Source organism: Adiantum capillus-veneris, chromosome 21, assembly GCF_014529385.1.
Source record: "Adiantum capillus-veneris isolate H3 chromosome 21, ASM1452938v2, whole genome shotgun sequence".
Taxonomy (NCBI): domain Eukaryota; kingdom Viridiplantae; phylum Streptophyta; class Polypodiopsida; order Polypodiales; family Pteridaceae; genus Adiantum; species Adiantum capillus-veneris.
The window spans coordinates 2,152,237-2,170,166 of record NC_140951.1 but is presented as its reverse complement, the minus strand read 5'-3'; the positions used below and the strand labels follow the sequence as shown (position 1 = coordinate 2,170,166).

At 43.4% G+C, this 17,930-nt stretch overlaps 1 protein-coding gene across 2 annotated transcripts in view; it reads left to right on the top strand.

The window, feature by feature from the left end:
* LOC147430454 (PHD finger family protein) overlaps positions 1 to 17,256 on the top strand; it is a 57,204-nt gene extending 39,948 nt beyond the window's left edge. Inside the window, exons 6-18 of one of the 2 annotated variants that reach the window (XM_086493082.1) lie at positions 6,365 to 6,712; positions 6,783 to 6,869; positions 8,574 to 8,623; positions 8,704 to 9,107; positions 9,199 to 9,743; positions 9,834 to 10,058; positions 10,396 to 10,446; positions 14,603 to 14,674; positions 14,778 to 14,921; positions 15,115 to 15,171; positions 15,254 to 15,313; positions 16,226 to 16,648; positions 16,722 to 17,256. In XM_086493082.1, coding sequence (XP_086349208.1) covers positions 6,365 to 6,712; positions 6,783 to 6,869; positions 8,574 to 8,623; positions 8,704 to 9,107; positions 9,199 to 9,743; positions 9,834 to 10,058; positions 10,396 to 10,446; positions 14,603 to 14,674; positions 14,778 to 14,921; positions 15,115 to 15,171; positions 15,254 to 15,313; positions 16,226 to 16,648; positions 16,722 to 16,874 — 2,619 coding nt within the window. In that variant the 3' untranslated portion in view covers positions 16,875 to 17,256. Of the gene's footprint in view, positions 1 to 6,364; positions 6,713 to 6,782; positions 6,945 to 8,573; positions 8,624 to 8,703; positions 9,108 to 9,198; positions 9,744 to 9,833; positions 10,059 to 10,395; positions 10,447 to 14,602; positions 14,675 to 14,777; positions 14,922 to 15,114; positions 15,172 to 15,253; positions 15,314 to 16,225; positions 16,649 to 16,721 lie in introns of both variants that reach the window. The other variant, XM_086493081.1, reaches the window with a different exon arrangement.
* Positions 17,257 to 17,930: the final 674 nt, after the last annotated feature.

The following is a 17,930-nucleotide window of genomic DNA, read 5'->3' as shown; positions in this document are numbered from 1 at the left end:
TCCTTCTTGATTGGTCGAGTCTTCCTATGTGGGTTCTTTGGACCTCGACTTGAGAGCCAATATCGGTTCTTCGTGATTGATCAAATCTGCAATGAGGTTAGCTTCACTTAAGAAAGTATCAACTAACACATCATCCTTGTGAACAATCACATCATCTTTATCTTGCAAATCATCATGCTTGTGAGAAATCACATCTTGATCATCATGCAAATCATCATGCAAATTCTGTGTGTCATGCTTTGGAGAAGAAGAGATGGAGAGAGTCTCCTTTTCCCGAACTCTTGCATCTGTGCCTGCTCTTGAGAAAAGAGTCGCAACATCTCTTTCATGTGTCGGTCGTCCATTGCTTGTCTTGCTTTGTTCACGCGATCAAATTCTGCTTCTCTTTCGTCGTGTTTACGTGCTATGGCTGCCTTTCTTTCTTCGTACTTACGATCAATTTCTACTTTTCTTTGTGCATTTCTTGCTTCGCGTTCTAACTTCCTTTCCATAAACATCTAGTCCAAAGCCTCCATAGGAGTTAGTGCAATCCTTGGCGTAGATGGGGAAAGGGGAGGGTCGGAAAAACCTCCTGGTGGGGAAAATCCTTCTTCGCCTCTCTCATGCTCATCACCTCCAAGCGAAGTATCCATTCCGCTTCGAGTGATGACCATCCACTGCAGTCTTGGGTTCTTGTGGGTCTTGGGTTCTCGGGTTCTTAAGTTCACAAGGAACTTGGGTTCTTGGGGTTCTTGAAGGTCTTGAGGTTCTTGAGGTTCTTGCGGTTCTTGAGTTCTTGAGGTTCTTCTTTCACTTGCAATTTGTGCTGGAGAAGGATCTTCTTTTCACCCGAGTTCTGCTCTTTTCCACGGGCGCACCCCTTGGCGGCCTTGCGCTCACACCAAGGTTGCTTTTTCCCACCTCACGTCGATTGGCCGGCCGCTAAGTGCACGGTCCGCTCTCAATGAGTGAAAAGAGAACAAGGGGAGGCTGGACAAGCCCTTCTTTCTTGGGTTTCCTGTCACTCTTCAAAAACACGATTAGGAATTGACACGCCCAAGTGAACTTGGGTTCGTGTGACCGCAACAAGCAATTTTTTTTTTTTTTTTGGTGGTTTTTGTTGTTCTTTCCTTGAGTGATACATAATACTGGCAAAGCTTTGATACCAATGTAAGGTGCAACGGAATGAATGTTGAACTTTGATGAAGATGAGGGCTCCGAAGTGTGCTCAAGGGTTCCTTTTACTTACGGAAGGGAGAGCCTTCCGTTCCTTTAGTGAGAGAGTGCAATGGACACAAACAAAGTGGTGAACACTGTGAATGAAGGTGCATGAGACTGAGAGATAGAGAGAGAAGAATACGACACTAGAATGTTGTAAAACCCTCCTCCGAAGGCCCCACTCTCGATGGCGAGAGCGGTCCACTTATGATTGCACAAATCTCTACACTGCTTTGGACTTGCCGACGATGTCGACGACGATGAAACTGAAATTGCTAAGGGCTGAAATCTGCAAATCTTTATCTGCTGAATTCTGACTCTGTGTCGGTGACGATGTCGATGACGACGCACTGAAAACGCAGATGCTGAAATCTGCGTTTTCCGGGCTGAATCTGCAAACTTCGCAGGATTTGACCGTGCGGTGAGGATTTGCTGCGGGGAGGTGAGATCTGCGAGGTTCGGGGTTCTTCTGCGGTTACCGATTGCTGAAAACTGAAAACGCTGAGTCTAATGGAGGTTCTCTCGCGAAGGTTTGCAAAAACGCTGATGGCTTCAGCTTGAGGCAAAAACGCTAGGCTGAAAATGGTCTTGCTGCGGTGAATCTGCTAACGTTGGGGCTTCTGCTTCTTGTTGTCGCGAGGAATCTGCAAGATCCAAAAACGCTGGCTGATCTGGTCCAAACAACGCTAGGTTTATGCTGTGGAGCAAAAACGCTAGGCCTCTTGGGGATTCTGATGAGAAGTTGCCTGTTGAGTGTGTGCTCTTGCTGCCTCTTCTGCCAGAAAGTGTAGCGCTAGGTTTGCTTGTATATAAACTTGGCAAAATTGCCCTACCTACTTTCCAACAAAAGTCACTTAATAAATAAGTGAAAAATGTCAAAAATAGGAAAAATAGGTTTAATGCACTGGAAAATTCCCTTGATCGATTCTGATGGAAATCTGATGATCATGCTGTGTGCAACCAGAGGATATGCATCTAATCTAAGTGTCTGGACATGCACGGTCTGCGAACAGACTCACAAAAGTGCCAGATCACTTCCTATTCTAGACTGATTCAATTGAACTGAACCCTGGTCATGTTGTATCTTGTCCACGGACACATAGGGTTGGATGTGTCACGTGTCATCCCCTCCTTTCCGAAGTGAGATACTGGTACCGAACTGTATGGCGTCGAGGGAGATCGCCAATAGCATCCGGAATCCTCGAAAGGACTCTTCGCCGGCCCACGTTGAGGTGTAGGTCGTGCGATACTTGAACTTCATAAAGGTCTGCAACGCTTGCTTCTTTGGGCCGTGCCGAAAGCGACACAAAGTCATCTGTAGCTCCTTCAGTGCTTCAACATTGTCTATGGACGTAGGTCCAGCTTCTTCAAGAATCTCCAAGGCTGAAAATTCCTGAAACCACTTCGAACACAAAAACATGAACATACCTATTCCATGTAAAGTGAGTGGAGAAAATCTTCGTCTTCCTAAAAGAGTGTGTGTGCAATGTAGATGAACAACTAGACTGAGTGCCAACCCATTCATCCAAGGCATGCAAACAATGAGAATGAATTTTGTCTTTATGATCTAAATCAATCAAGTGTGGCAAAACACAATGGAAACGCCTATGCTTGATGCTCAATCTTTCTTGTGCTCTTTCTGAAACTGTGTCGTGCCAAGAAAGAGACATGGAATGTGACTTCCTTGAATGCATACTTTTTAGCTTTTCATGAATAATCCGTATACGTCCGTGCTCATTCATGAGTGAATCGTGCTCAACATACAATATGTCATTCCTAGGAAAAGGGATCACATAAAGACGCTGACTAAAATACAGGAAACGATCACGGATGAAACACTCGAACAATGCGTGCTGACTAATCATGCAAACACATAGTACTTCCTGTGGGGGTTCTTTGGACCTAGGCTCAAGAGCCAAGATCGGTTCTTCTTGATTGGTCGAATCTTCCTTTGTGGGTTCTTTGGACCTCGACTCGAGAGCCAAGATCGGTTCTTCGTGATTGATCGAATCTGCAATGAGGTTAGCTTCAGCGTTTTCAGTTTTCAGCAGTTAGCACTTGCAGAAGAATTCCCGAACCTCGCAGATCTCACCTTCCCGCAGCAGATCCTCGCCGCACGGTTAGATCCATCGAAATTTGCAGTTTCAGCCCGGAAAACGCAGATTGCGTTTTCAGCACGTCGTCGTCCCATCGTTGCCATCGACATCGTCATCGACATAGAGTCAGAATTCAGCAGATAAAGATTTGCAGATTTCAGCCATTAGCATTCTCAGATTTCAGCCTGTCTCGTCGTCGTCCTCATTGTCGTCGACATCGTCGGCAAGTTCAAGCATTGTAGAGATTTGTGCAATCATAAGTAAACTGCTCTCGCCATAGAGAGTGGGGCCTTCGGAGGAGGGTTTTACAATGTCTTTGGTGTCGTATTTCTCTTCTCTATCTCTCAGTGTCATGCACGTCCATTCACAGTGTTCATTCACTTTGTTTGTGTCCATTGCACTCTCTCATCAAGAACGTAAGGCTCTCCCTTCCATAAGTAAAAGGAACCTTGAGCATAGTTCGGAGCACTCATCTTGAGACAAGTCAAACATTCATTCCGCTGCACCTTACAACACAGCTCGCTATTGGCGATTGACCAGCTTTGAGTACCATTACACATGCTAGAGATAGAGGTGGGGTGTGCTCTTGACATTCCCAGGGAGGAGAGGTTGCTGAGTATGCAGAGAGGAGGTGGAGAGTGAGGAGCACTGTTTGCAGATGCAGAGCTTACGATGATATTAGAGGTAGTTCCGAGTGAGAGACAATTGGGGTGCTACCTAGTGGAGATACAGAGGCACAAAGATACACATGTACAACCACCTACAGAGATACCGGGGGGGAGGGGGGGATATTAGTCATAGCTTACATATTTTTTCCAGAGGACCACATCCCCTCCACTCCTAGATCCACTGATGGGAGTGACTCTCTAGCAGGCTGAGACCAGCCAGGCCAGACGATGCCCACGTGTTACTGGATGCCGGGCCCCATGACTCCATCGTTGATAGATTGAGGAGATCTAGACCCGAGCACGTCGAGCTGCTGAGGAGAGATGAGCGCAGATGATGATGGCTCACCTAGCCGCGTTCATCCGAGCAGCCCTTGCTCATGATCCTCCCATGCACCACATTTTACACCCTCCTCGAGCACGTCAAGCTGCTGAGGAGAGATGAGCCCAGATGATGATGGCTCACCCAGCCACGCTCATCCGAGCAGCCCTTGCTCACGATCCTCCCATACACCACAGTTTACACCCTCCTATTGACACAAGATGGAGATAGCTAGCTTGATGCATTTGCATGGTTGTACTACGTGAGCATATAGATATGAACATACTCCTAGTACTAGAGTTCCATTCCCCCCCATAGATCCCATTACAAACCAAGGTTTTTATCCTTATCCTTATCCTCTACCAGTTTGGACTGTTTTGTCTTTTCCGATAGATGGAGGACATACACTTGATTTGTCTCATAGGCTGACTTCGCCTCACATAGACGTTAAAAATCTCTCTCTCTCTCTCTCTCTCTCTCTCTCTCTCTCTCTCTCACATTGATGTTCAGACACTGAGATTGTACTACGCATTGTTTCACCGTCATACACTTTATAGTGCTACATTGCTCTAAGCTGCTTAGATTCATGACAATAGTTTAGTCTTTATTTTATTTCATTTCATTTTATTTGTATCAGATTCATCAGGATTGTACCAGTTTGGTCTCATAGGTCATTTTGGCCTTTTGAAGACGTTCAGTATATAACATTTCATTTCATTTCATACATTTCTCTCTCTCCCCCCCCCCCCTTTTTTTGCGCCAATTTACACACACACTTTTTTGTAAATCTTTGGGATTAATTTACAAGCGGGAAATCTCAAGGCGAGGAAAACCCACAGAAAAGAGCAAATACAAAGGCATGAACATTGGAGTGTTCATCTGGAAAGGGCTAAAAGCATACATAGGCAAGCTGATGCATGTCTGAAGTGATATCAACCACTTCCTAGGCAAAACGTAAGGATTGCCTAAGGGAAATCTTGAAAAATTGAAGTGGATTTGCATCAGCACGAGCGAACATGTAGCTGTTGCGTTGACGCCATAGGGTCCAATATGCCCAAAATCTGACCCGCATAAAGAAAGCTGCAAACTGTCGAGCAGAAGGCGGGAGAATGCCGAAAGCCCAAAACCTTTTATGGAAAACCATCGAGCAGAATCAGAGCCGCATGCTAACTGCTATATCACGAAGAAATTCTCTAGTAATGCAGCAATTCCAAAGGAGGCGACTGACAGTCTCCTTTGGAGCTGACGAACACAACGGGAGGAGCAGATATGACGCGCACTGAGAAAAGAACCCAGTGGAAGAACTCCAGGCAAGCATCGCCATAGAAACAATCGCTCCTTCAAAGGCAAATGACTCTTCCAAAGGGCAGAGAGCGCTTTCTTCCACCAAATGTCAGGGTTGTGCATTGACCACAGGGCATTACAATGATCAGCGATCCAGGGCTGAGGTAGAAGAAGAGCATAAATCTTACTGGCTGCCATAGTATCAAAGGGCTTGTCCTGCAAACACTAGTCTGACATGCGATCCCCAACCAGTATAGGTGGAACAGGCAAAAAGCCAGCCAACATGTGCTGAAGCCCTTTCCAACACTGACGGTAATGCATACCCAATCCAAACCAACGAGCACAAAGGGAAGCTGGAAAGTGCACCCCGCATCATCAACCACGTCACCAACCAATCGAATGCCACGACACGAGAGAAAGTAGGCCTGGCGAGGCGAGCGGTTGACATCAACACGATGTGAACTCCATTCGATTGGAGAGTCTTCATTGAAGCTGGATGTTCACACCCACACACCCACACACACACACACACACACACAATGCATAAACACATCTAACCAAGGGTCTAGCGAACTAAGGTAAATAGACCTTAGAAGTAATTGTTGAAGTTAGCTAAAGCCATCAAAACTTTGGCCAACACACATGGGGTGTGCACACGCACGCACACATTTTACAAATACACAGCTCCTTCTTGAGAAACCGGACACATTTTTACTCGCACAGCATTCTTACCTTGACAATGTGTAACACACATGGCTTAAAAAATTAAAAAGTATATGATATGTTTTCGTGATTTACAGGGAAATATTCTCTCTGACAAAGAGGTGCAGGAGAGAGTGCACGACCAGAATCCTGGTCTGAGCTGCTTTCCAAACCTACAAAAACTAACACCTCCTCTAATGGGAAAAAATGCCATGAAGTCCTCTGATGATGAGCGAAAGGAAAGCAATCTTAGTAATAGGAAAGAGAGTTCATGTAGATCATATCGCAACAAGAGGCGCAGGTTGGAGCAGCAAGCTCTCATGTCTCAGATGCGGTTGGAGCAGGATGCTGAAGTTCCTGACAATGACAGCCTGAGAAGCAGCCCGGTTGAACATACAGAAACTCAATGTGATTCTCCTGGCAGACTTGGAAATGAGTACTTGCAGGTCAGTCTGCTTTTTTTTGTCTGCCTTTACTATTGTTTGGCAAGGATTAACATTGATTTTCATTTAGCAGCCTACAATAAGCATGCCGTGGGATCAGTACGTTGAGGAGGGGTCAAATAATGACGAGGACCGGCGTCTGAGAGGGATCAATGGGGAGGCAAGTACCAGCCAAGACCATGTTTTTACATCTCAAAGGACTGCACAGCTTCATAAACTGCTGAATGCTCATAAGGTAAAGTGTGAGCAGAAAGTACAACTTGTTGTGTGGCCTCTGGCTTACATATGGCCGGTTGCTTGCACGACTGTAATTCTGAAGTGGTTACATATTTGATTGCTGCTTGAATCATGGGAACGCCAGAAATTTCATTAAGTTCATTCCTCTTCTGTCACCCAGTGAGCAGCAGCAGTTGTAATGGGATGCACTGTGTAAAGCTTGGTCAAGCTGATGACAAGCTGGCCTACTTTCAATGTTTTATTTCTGTAGTTTGCTGAGGGAGCTGCAGGATAGCAACCCCTTAGCTGAAACATAGGGGAGCTTGACAGTGGAAAGTGCTATCTTTTGCACACAAGCTTTGAAAAATATGTCCTTATAAACGTATTCCTTGTTGGACAGACAAATCAAGATGACTCCAGAGCGAGGTTGGCCGATGAAGACCATAAAGAGGTTGCTTACTTGCCTATATTTAAATCCCCCCCAAAGTTGTAAAACATTGGGATGTGGATAATAGAGGTATGGCTTTTGGACAACGACTTGGACATTGGTTGGTATGGATGTATCCGCAATTTGTTGATATGCACCAGCAGTAAGCACACTCCTACAGTTCTGCATGACATATGCTACCTACTAGTGGTAGTGTGCATAAATGATGAGGTCACTAATTTTCATGGCCGTCCTTTTGTGTCTTAGCTGTACCTTGCGACTGGTCTCTGGCAATGTGTTAAGCTGTTCAGTTTGTGGCAATGAGCACTTGCCAAAGATACATAGCCTTTTGTCCATCATTAGTCATTTCATCATAATGCTCCTTAACATGGACTTAAGAAGACTCAGCTTGCCCAGTGAAGATGCACAAGCCTTTTGTCCATCATAACTCGTTTCATCATAACGCTTCTAAACATGGACTTGAAAAGATTCAGCTTGCCCCTGGGTGTCTAGTACTTGGTTAGAACTAATTTCAAGTTGCATCATAGGGTAGTCACACACCCTGTGGGAACCCCTTGTTAGTAGGCATAGGAGCTATTGCACAAATGAGTGCTTCCTTACCCTTTTAGATAGAGCGGGAAAATCGTATATGCATCTCTTGTAACGAAGGATATTGTAAAGCTCTCACTAACACATGCGTGTGCACGTGTGCATGTACACAATGAAAAGAAGTGAAAATAAAAGAAGAACAAGCGAGCTACCTTCTCAAATAGTGGGCTTGAGTATTTGACATAGAACGCTATTGTGCCATTCCGTGGGAGTTCGATATTGAGATGTGGCAACGGTTGCCTATTGCCCGTTCTGCATGGCATAAGCCGACTGGATTTTATTTGTTTGAACTACGTAATTTTCATTCAGCCTCCTCAACTGAAGAGTTTCATCAATGCCTTCAATCGATGTTTGTATACCCTATTTCCGAACTTTGTGCTCTGAATATCACAGCATCAAGGAATTTCTTTTGGATCATCATCAAGGAATTGTTGCAATCTCCTTTGGATCACAATTTTTACCCACTTTCTTATTGTCAACCTTTATTATTGTTGAAATTGACAGCTGAATGATCCTTTTTATTTTTCCTGGTTGTCATAGCTTCTCTTTACTCAGTAGTTTTGATTCTGCAGCCATTCTATTCTCAAATTGTGTATTGGTATTTCTATGCAGGATCAAGGAGATATAGGGCCCATCTCTGTGTTGGAGGGAAAGGCTTGTAGGTAAATACTTGTTTCTGTTTTACACTTCAAATTTGGAGTAAGGCTGCTGTTGTTAACAATGACGAGTTACTTTTGAACAGACTAGAGGATCGAGCAAAAATACATCCATTCTTGTTAACAAGACTACTTAATGTTCAGAGCAGCATTGCTGTAAGAGATTCTGAAATTGAAACTGGGAAAACGACAGATTTGTCTTCGTTCCCTGATGGCCTAGGTTCTGTGTCCCTCCATGTAGAAGGGCCTCAAGTAAAAGTTTCTCGAAGCAAGCGGTGCCAATCTCAAAGTTCTACTCATAAGCGAAGCCCAACATCAAAGTCTGCGAAGAATGTTTCAGGCGAGTCTTTTGAGGCTCAGCTAAAACAGTTAGAGTGTGCAAAAAAGATTGGGGTACTAGATATGGCACCAGAGAATGATCTCGAGGAAGCAATTCTTGCGGCGCAGTTGAACCTTGTCGTACAGGCTCAAAGAAATCGTCATCAGTGCGGTATGTAGAGCGTTGTTTGGTCGGTGCTATTTTTTTGGAGTTCACAGTAAAATGATATCGTATATGGCTAACCTTTTGTCATTCTGAACAGAGCAACTGGTCCTTAAGATAATCCCCAACTTATCAAAGGAATTAAGGGCTTCGTGGAAAAAATCCAGGGATTTGGCTTTAGTAAGTCAATACCTGAGCATGTTGCGAGAAGCTAAGAAGCAAGGTAGAAAGGAGAGGAGGAGCAAGGAGGCTCAAGCGAACTTGGCTGCTGCAGCTGCTGTTGCAGCTGCATCATCAAGACTAGGTGCTGTGAGAAAAGATGCTCCAGCTATCAATGATGAGAAACATAGCTTAGCAGCAAGGGATTCGTTCCGTATCCCAACAACTGAAACTTCACAATCTTTGGGTGGATATAATACAGTGCGATCAACCTTGCGCAAACCTACAAGTTATGGCTGGACAACTTCGTCACAAACATCTTCTTGTGGGAAGGCCAGCTCACTTGATCAGGACATCAAGGCTTTTGACTCTACAAACCATGCTGTTGAATTTAATTCTGGAGAATCAAGGGAAGAGCTTGTTCTTTGCGACATTTGCAAAGATTCTTCCGTTCCGAGTCCTACCACCATTTGCCAAAGGTGCAAGGTAGGCGTTCATGAATCCAACATTTTTATGAAGGTCACTGCATTGAACTTTTTGAAGTATTCCAATGCTGCATTCTGGGATGCTTTGCAGGTTGTTGTCCACCAACAGTGTTACGGTCTGAATTCAGTTCTGACAAGTGATTGGCTTTGCCAGCCCTGTCTGGAAATTATACACCAGTCTCAAGGCTTGAATGCCCCGGATGCTATTGAGCGGGCTTCTCCAGGACATGGCATACTTTGTTTCTTGTGTTTTGGGCTGTCAGGAGCTTTCAAGAGGTCTGTGGAGGGCAAATGGGCACATGTCTTTTGTGTTCAGGTATATCCCTGAATGAAGATGTCCAGTAATTTTATTTAAAAAGTGATTTTTCTCGTTAAGAAGAAAGCAGAGTTCCTTGTAACTGCTTGCATGTACTTCATATATCTCTGGAGCTATTTTATAATAGGGAGGTTCGTTTTAGAGCCGTGAATGGGAAAATATGTAGGCTTTAATGCTTGATGCTATCTCTTCCTTAAATGATTAGTGTTTGCTCTGTGCAGCAAAATTTGAACTTTTGTTTTTGGACCAAAGCCTGCTATTCTCTTGCCAACTGTCAGCATCAGGAGGAGGTTTAGTTGTAATGCAGGTGAACTGATTTTTTGAGTGTTTACTGCAGTGGTTCCCTGAATTTTCTGATAAAGATGAGGCGGGTCTACACGACTCTACGGTAATTTCATTTTCCACGCAGTCTTATACAAAGCATGGAGCTGTCTCTTTTTTACCATTTGTTCATCAATAACATTGTGATTATTGTATTACTGGAGTCGAAGATTGAAAGTTTTTAAGAGCTCAGTATACCCCTCTCAGACATGAATGATAATGCGAGGACTTCCTTCCTGGTAGATGTTTGAATTTGTGAACAGTTAAGCTCAGTGGAAGATTTCTAAGTTACTCTTTTTCAAAAGAAAAAAGAGAAATATCTTCTATTAATCAAACATCTTGAGGGCACATTTCCCAAGATAAATCCTTGTATTGTGCTATCAATAAAGCAAGGAATCTCATCTCTATCAGAACTATCTAGAGGGTACAAATATGGGATAAACCATCAGGCGTCCTTGATCTCCTAACTTCTACGATCTGATCAGAAACAAGAGCGGAAAGTTCACCTCGAACTTTGTCATTAGTACAACAAGAGGATCTCTTTAGCAATTTCCAGCAAGGATTATTGAACCCAATCTCTTTTTGGATCGATTTGTAAGTTCCAGATGCTTTTTGAAGCTTAGCTATAAATATCAAAATCTTCTAGCTGCATTTTGGGCCCAAGAGTCCATAAAATTCATGGCAAGGGTGCCAATTGTATGGTGAGTGGTCTCACTTGACGGTTGCACCAAATGTTGCCTGATAAAAGAATACTACCAAGGCCACCTATTTGGGGGCCAACATTTTGTGAAGGGGAATTCCCCTGGTCTCCACAATTCAATTGTGAAGCTATTCTGTTTTTTTCGAATTGTTCTGTTCTCAATGTTTTTCCGGCAACCTGCATGCAACATGAAAGCTGAACCATCACCTATCACCAGGAGGTATTTTTCCTGTTGCTTTCTGTAAATATGTATTACATATTTTTACTTGTTTTCCCTGAAATCCTTGAAAAGGTGCAAGTGTACATTGCATGGCGAGTGTGAAACGGCTGCAGCCAAATGGGTTTCTCACATTGGGACTCTAGGTCGGTCAGTTGGGGAGTGGTTGAGCGAGTTAGCATTGAATTTTGATGAGTGTGGAAGCATGTGTGCGCCTAAATAGAATTTTGGCTTGTTGCGGCAAGTCACTGAACAACTTTATAAGTTGGGAGGGGTTAGGAAATTGAACCATAAGTGGCATAGTGGACACATGTTAGTAGGAGATCAAACTGCTGGTCAACACACACTAGAAGCTCAAGCCAAGCTTGGGGGAACCCAAATGAGAGTGGGGGCTGATTTTCATTTTGTTAGTGGATTTTTAGGTTCATAGCTTTAATGGGAAGCTTGCCGTCTCCCTTGTCTCATGTAGCGCGATGATTCCACTCACGTGCATCTCTCTCCCCCTTACACATATGGTAATGCCCTACTAGCTGGGCCCTTCAAATGACAATGTATATTCTTGTGGGTTTTTATGCACGTTTGCCAAGGCAAGAGCCTTCTGAATAGGAACTGGATCAGCTAATTGCTAATCCCCCAAAGGTACGCATAGCTCCATTGCAACAGATGGCAAAATATGAGAATTTTCTCTCGTGAAAACTCAGTGAGACACGCATAGATGTGTTTGCTCTGCTCAAAACGATCCAAAACATAGAATAACAGCTTGCTTCTTTTATTTGTAGGTTTAGCGTTTTGCACCTAAATTGCAAGATACACTAGGGAAGCCTCAAGAAAGCCTTGGGGTGGTTATACAAGAGTTTGAACACCTGTTAGTGACCAAAACAGAAAATTGCAGCATGCTGAAATTCATGTACAGCTCATTGGAAAACTTCTAAAATGCAAGGGAATCCGTCATAGACTTGTACTTTTGACCCACAGAGATTTTGGCGCGGTAACGTTGTTGAAATTGGGTCGAAAACTTGCAATTTCAGCCCTTGAAAGTTTTGGACAGCCGTTGGTCTAAGTGTCCAGAATGTTTGTTCAATTGAATAAAGAAATATTGAAAGGGGCGCCAAGTCTGGGTGTCGGTCTTCGTGTGCGCAGTGACATTCTAGTTGTTGGACGCATCCGTGCTCTCTCCTTCTTCTCAATCCTCTGTGTGAAAATTAACAGGTTATTTTCTGACCCCCCCTCTACTGTGTATTGGCCGGTTCAATGATTCCATCGATGGGAAAGTCACTTTTTCTTCAAAGAGTGCAGCGTGGATTGTTGTGGGTGAAAGCAACACAGAGCATACCATTATGGGCAAAGATGAGAGACGAGATAATTGAATAGGGATCTTCCTCACATGGCACAAAGAAAGTTCCTACAACTCTTCAAGAAGAGGACAGGCTGTTCAAAGCTCAACTATTTAGCTGCATGGAAAATTTCAGCAGCTGGCTAAGAACCCGTCACGTGCGCACTACACTTGCGCCACGTGGACAAGCTTTTGCTACAATCTAGCGTCAGTCCTAGTATGATAGGACCCACATGTATTCACACATGAAGTAGACTGTATTAGCAGTGAGACCTACCTTCCTTGATTTGAAGGGCATTCTTAGCTCTCTCCCAATCCTAATGCCACCAAATCGAAAGGAGACCTACTATGTCACTCCAAGTGTAGGTTTCGAAGCAATTGGTGTTGTTTTGATGCAAAAAATCCTAAAACATCATACATGAGGCCGATCTATTTTGCAAGCAAGGTGATGACTCCGGCAGAGAAGGGATACACTAAAATGGAGAAAGTGGTCTTTGCAATCTTGTTTGCGGTAAGGAAGTTTCGATCGTATCTTCTTCCTGTGCCTTTTGTTTTTCTCACCTTAGAGCACAATCTACCATATGTAGTACAACACATGAGCCTCTCATCTAGAATAGCAAAGTGGGTGCTTGAACTCCAAGAATTTGAATACACTTTCCTTGTAGAAGATAGCATAAGAGCAGGACTTGCAGACATTCTCACCTACAAAGTGAGAGAAAGGGAAGGATCACGACTACAAAGAGAGGAAGGCTCAAAACAGTTCAAAGTGAAGGAGATTGAGAATGTCCATACTTTATGCTTTGACGGAGCTTATCAATGCCAGCAAGACAAAGCAGCAGGGGGGATCATCATTTTGAACCCACAAAAGGAGGTAATGGTTAGAAAAGGTATCACTCTACCCAGTGTTCACTCTAACAATGAGGCTGAGTATGCTGCTCTAACCCTTGGGTTAGAAGAATGCAAAGAATTAGGCATACAAAGACTTATTATAAAAGGTGATTCTTTGCTAGTGGTCAGGCAAATCCAAGGGACTTGGAGGTGCAAGAATCGTACATTGTTTGAGTGTCTTAGTAGTGTAAGAGCTTTGATGAAGGGTTTTAAAGCAACACAGGTACAATACATTGTGAGAACTCATAACAAGGAAGCACACTTACTCGCAAATGAAAAGCTATTCAATGGAAGCTCAATTTTGTCTTTTTCAGACATAAAAAGAGGATGTTGTAAGGTTCAAGTACATAGTAAAAGATAGTGTCTTAAGTAACATGCTTTACAGAGATGATGGAGAATCACTGTGAGAGTTTACGGTAGATTTTAACTGGGTCCTGACCGGAGTGCTTCTGGCAGAAGTTTCGATAGCTGATAGGAAACATCAGGGCGATGGTTGTATGCAGAAGTACAAAGGCCTGTTAGTGCTCACAAAAAAACACAGGGTTTTTTGAGAGTGCGTATAGCTTGCTAATAGTTCTTTATGTGTGTGCTATGTACAACAAAAAAATGTGAAGTCTTCAATCAGCTTGAAGTTGCAAAATGGAGTTCTTCATCTTGTCTGGGGAAATTTTGAGAAATGATTCTGGGCGCGTCACTCAAGTTGTTAGAGCTTGTGAGAAAGGTTTCTGTATGTTCAGGTCATTCAGCTTTTGACATTAGTGTCTTCCATACCAGTACCGCCCAGTCTGTTGCTTCACAATGTATAGCGGGGCTGCCACATTAGGGTCTTTTTGAGTTTGAAGTGCTTCTCACATATGTCCTTCTGCCTGGGCTATCTCTGAGTAAGAGGATGTTTGTGACACACGCATTTGTTTTGATTGCTGTAGGTGATGGTTAATAGTCTAGAAGCATTTCCTTCTTGGTGCCTGGGTCGAAGTGTGATGTCGATTCTATAATTGATTGGGAAACCATTGCCTGATTTTTATTATGCCAATTTTGCTCACTGGAGCTTAAAAATTCTCATCATTGGTCTGTGTGCCTTGCAGAAAATCGCAGCACAGGAGAAGATTGTACAAGAATGCAGTGTTTGTCATATGAAGCAGGGGGCTCGTTTGAGGGTATATTTGTAGATTACCTGGTGTCAATTCGTTGCTAATATTGTCTTTACCTGGTGGTTTCTGTTCCTGAACTTTGTTTGTCATTTCCCTCTACTTCTTGCAGTGCAGTTTTGGGCATTGCCACGGCACTTTTCACCCACTCTGTGCTCGAGATTCAGGTCTATACATGAGTGTAAAACGAAGTAGTGGAGGACGGATTCAGCATCGAGCGTATTGTGAAAAACATAGTGCTCAGCAAAGGCAAAAGGTACATGTTGCATCTATTATTTTGAACTCGTCTCGCAGTTTTGTTACAATAAATTAGTCATCAGGATTAAATAGAGGCTTTCCAGATCTTTAGAAAAGGACTACAAGAACTGCCATATTGCTTCCTCTGTTGTTATCAAATATCTTTGTCTTAAAGGATAACTCTTACATTTTTTCTCCCTTGATTTTAACAGGCAGCATCCAGGATATATGGAAGTTCTGATGAGTTAAATGTCCTATTGCAAATGCGGGTAAAGAGCTTTGTGTTCTGTACAACATTTTTATCAATCAAAAGTCACATGTTGTGATGCCCCGTGTTTTTGGTGCTCCCAGGCTGAGCTAGAGAGAGTGCGAATTCTGTGTGAGCGTGTTTGCAAGCGTGAACGTCTAAAGGTTCGCTCTCATGTGCTATTGTGAATACAACCTTTTGTTATGATTATTTCATTGATCTGGGTTTCAATATGTGGTTTATTTGTGTGGGCTAACTGCAAGTGTCGTTACACGGCAAAAATCCTAACATCAGTTTTGATAGATACCCGGTCACGATGCTCTTTGGAGTTGACCAAAAGAAAAAATGGCTGCAAATTATAATAAAATAGTGCCCAGTGAGCTAGCATTCACCAGAAAGATGTGTCGTGAAGGTTCGATGTTAGGGATCACTCTGGTGTACTTCCCTCAAATTTCTTTTGAGCTTACCTAAGTATAGAAAGAATGATATTGCTGTTAGGAATCACTTTGGCATGAGCCCCAGTGAGGATACTTGGCTGAAATTGCTTGTGAGCTTACCTACATTTAGAAGCTTTAAGACGTGCAATTTTCCGCCAAACAAAAAAATGGTGTAAGCATTCCTTTGCGAGCACTTGTCCTTGGCATGCCTCTTGGTAAGCTAATGGACGTATTAATTGTGAGATTGTAGCATTATCTGGGAGGAATTCGCTACTTAAATCTGGTAGCTGGGCTTGATTTTCTGGAGCTTTTAGCAAGGAAGATGATTCTGCATTATTGGCTGCCTCATTGCCCAGACACTAGTGACTGAGCTTTGAAAGTATGGATTACTATGCTATGGAATTCGGTTTTCTGTGTATTACTCATTTCGCTTGGGATAAGGATCGGCTTTATTTCTTTGAGCAATCAACCTGCCTAATGTGTCTGGACCCCTCGTCTTTAGTCTTGGTGCCTTTCCCTAACATCTTAAAGCAGACTTCTATAAGTAGTTTGAACTTTGAGTCGTATTGTTAAATGTCCGAGGGTTAGTGCTACTTTCCCATGAAAATTCTCCTAACATTTGAGTGTTGGTTTTCGTAGCGTGACAGGCTTTTCTGCACGTTGGATCTATACACAGCACATTTATCATCTCTGTCTTCCTCAGCCATGGCCTCCAACGATCTCTCTTCAACTTCCAATACCTTTGGTACCACTGTGGCGATTCGAAAGATGTCGGCTTTGCATACTCCACACAGCGATTCGCTGGCGGAAAGACCTCATCATCATGGCCTTGAGAGCGAGTCCCTCAGCTGGAACAGTGTTGCGGGAGAAGGGATTAAGTACCAAGATTCATTATCTGGTGATTCAGTGTATCAAACGCAAATCAGCTGTTCAGAGCCATCGAGGGAGACTCCCGCTAGGTCACAGCTGACTGATGCTTTTCACGCACAAGGTAGACTCAACATGTTTGTCGGCGCGGTGGCAAAGAACTGTGAACAGAAGAGGCTGGGAAAGCATCAGAAGGTAAAAATCATTTCTTCGACCAAAAACACCTCTTTTAGCTTGCGACTGAATTGCCTTGTTCGTCTATTGCCAGGCGGAAACTTTACATACTGAAGTGGTTATGACACCAACAGAGGCATCTGTACAGAATCAAAGGCTTCCGAAAGGTTATGCCTATGTCCCTGTGGGTACGCTGCCGAAGGGGAAGCCGATCCTAAGCGAAGCATCGGTACTGAAAGATACATGATGATGAACCCAATACCCATGCCATGTGTTTCGCATGCAGAGTCATTATTGTATTTTTAGTGGCTGGCACCAATGATGCAGCCATGGCTGGATGTAGAGCTCTAGCCATAAAAAGGCCAATTGGGTGTTTATGAGTTAGTGGAATCACACCCCAATATTTTGTATAAGTAAAATTTAACCTCGAGTTGTACAGAAAAGGCAGAGGTTGATACACATCCCAATTTTTGTACATTAAGAAGTACTGGTCGGAAGGTCTCTATGCCACAAGGTATCAGTGAATACTGCTGCGAGTCGGTGTTTACTGCTAATTTTTGGGTTCGAGGAAAAGAAATTTTTGATGTCACTGGCTCTTTGTTGAATACATTCATTCTTTCTTTGCTTGATATTGCTCGTGACTCGCCATTGTTGCTGCTACGCATCTGTCTTGTATTTATTGTGCAATTTCAGTGTCAAAACAAACGACCTTGTAGTTGCTGCTATGCATCTGTCTTGTATTTATTGTGCAATTTCAGTGTCAAAACAAACGACCTTGTGTGTGTTAATGGATCCTTCCCATAGGTTGTAAGGTGTTTCGCACCACTGCCATGAGTATGACATCAGTTTTGAGATGCTGCGCCCTCACATTCGACAATTGTGTTCAGAGATCACACGAGATAAGAATTTTGCTTGTATAAAGATGCCTTGGAATTTGTAAATGGAGCCCTAGACAGGAAGTCATCCGAAATGATGTGAAACTCTACGTTTCTTTGTGGTGTCATGCATTTCTTATGATGGCAGTTCTTATGTAATTGCTCAAATGACAACGCTGGATTCTTACTCGCATTTGTTTCGTGTGGATATGCGCTTGCACAGAAAATAATAGTACCTTTGAGAGATGGTGACTTCCATTCCACAGAGAGACGACTCAGAGATGGTGCTTTCAAAAGACGACTCTTGGACTTTCGAACCTCTTGCAACAATGAGCTCACTCGTACACCCGTCCGCGTACACAAATTATGATTTATGTGAACTCGATATGAAGGGCTCAAACTAGTTAAAGGAGGAGAAGATATGATAA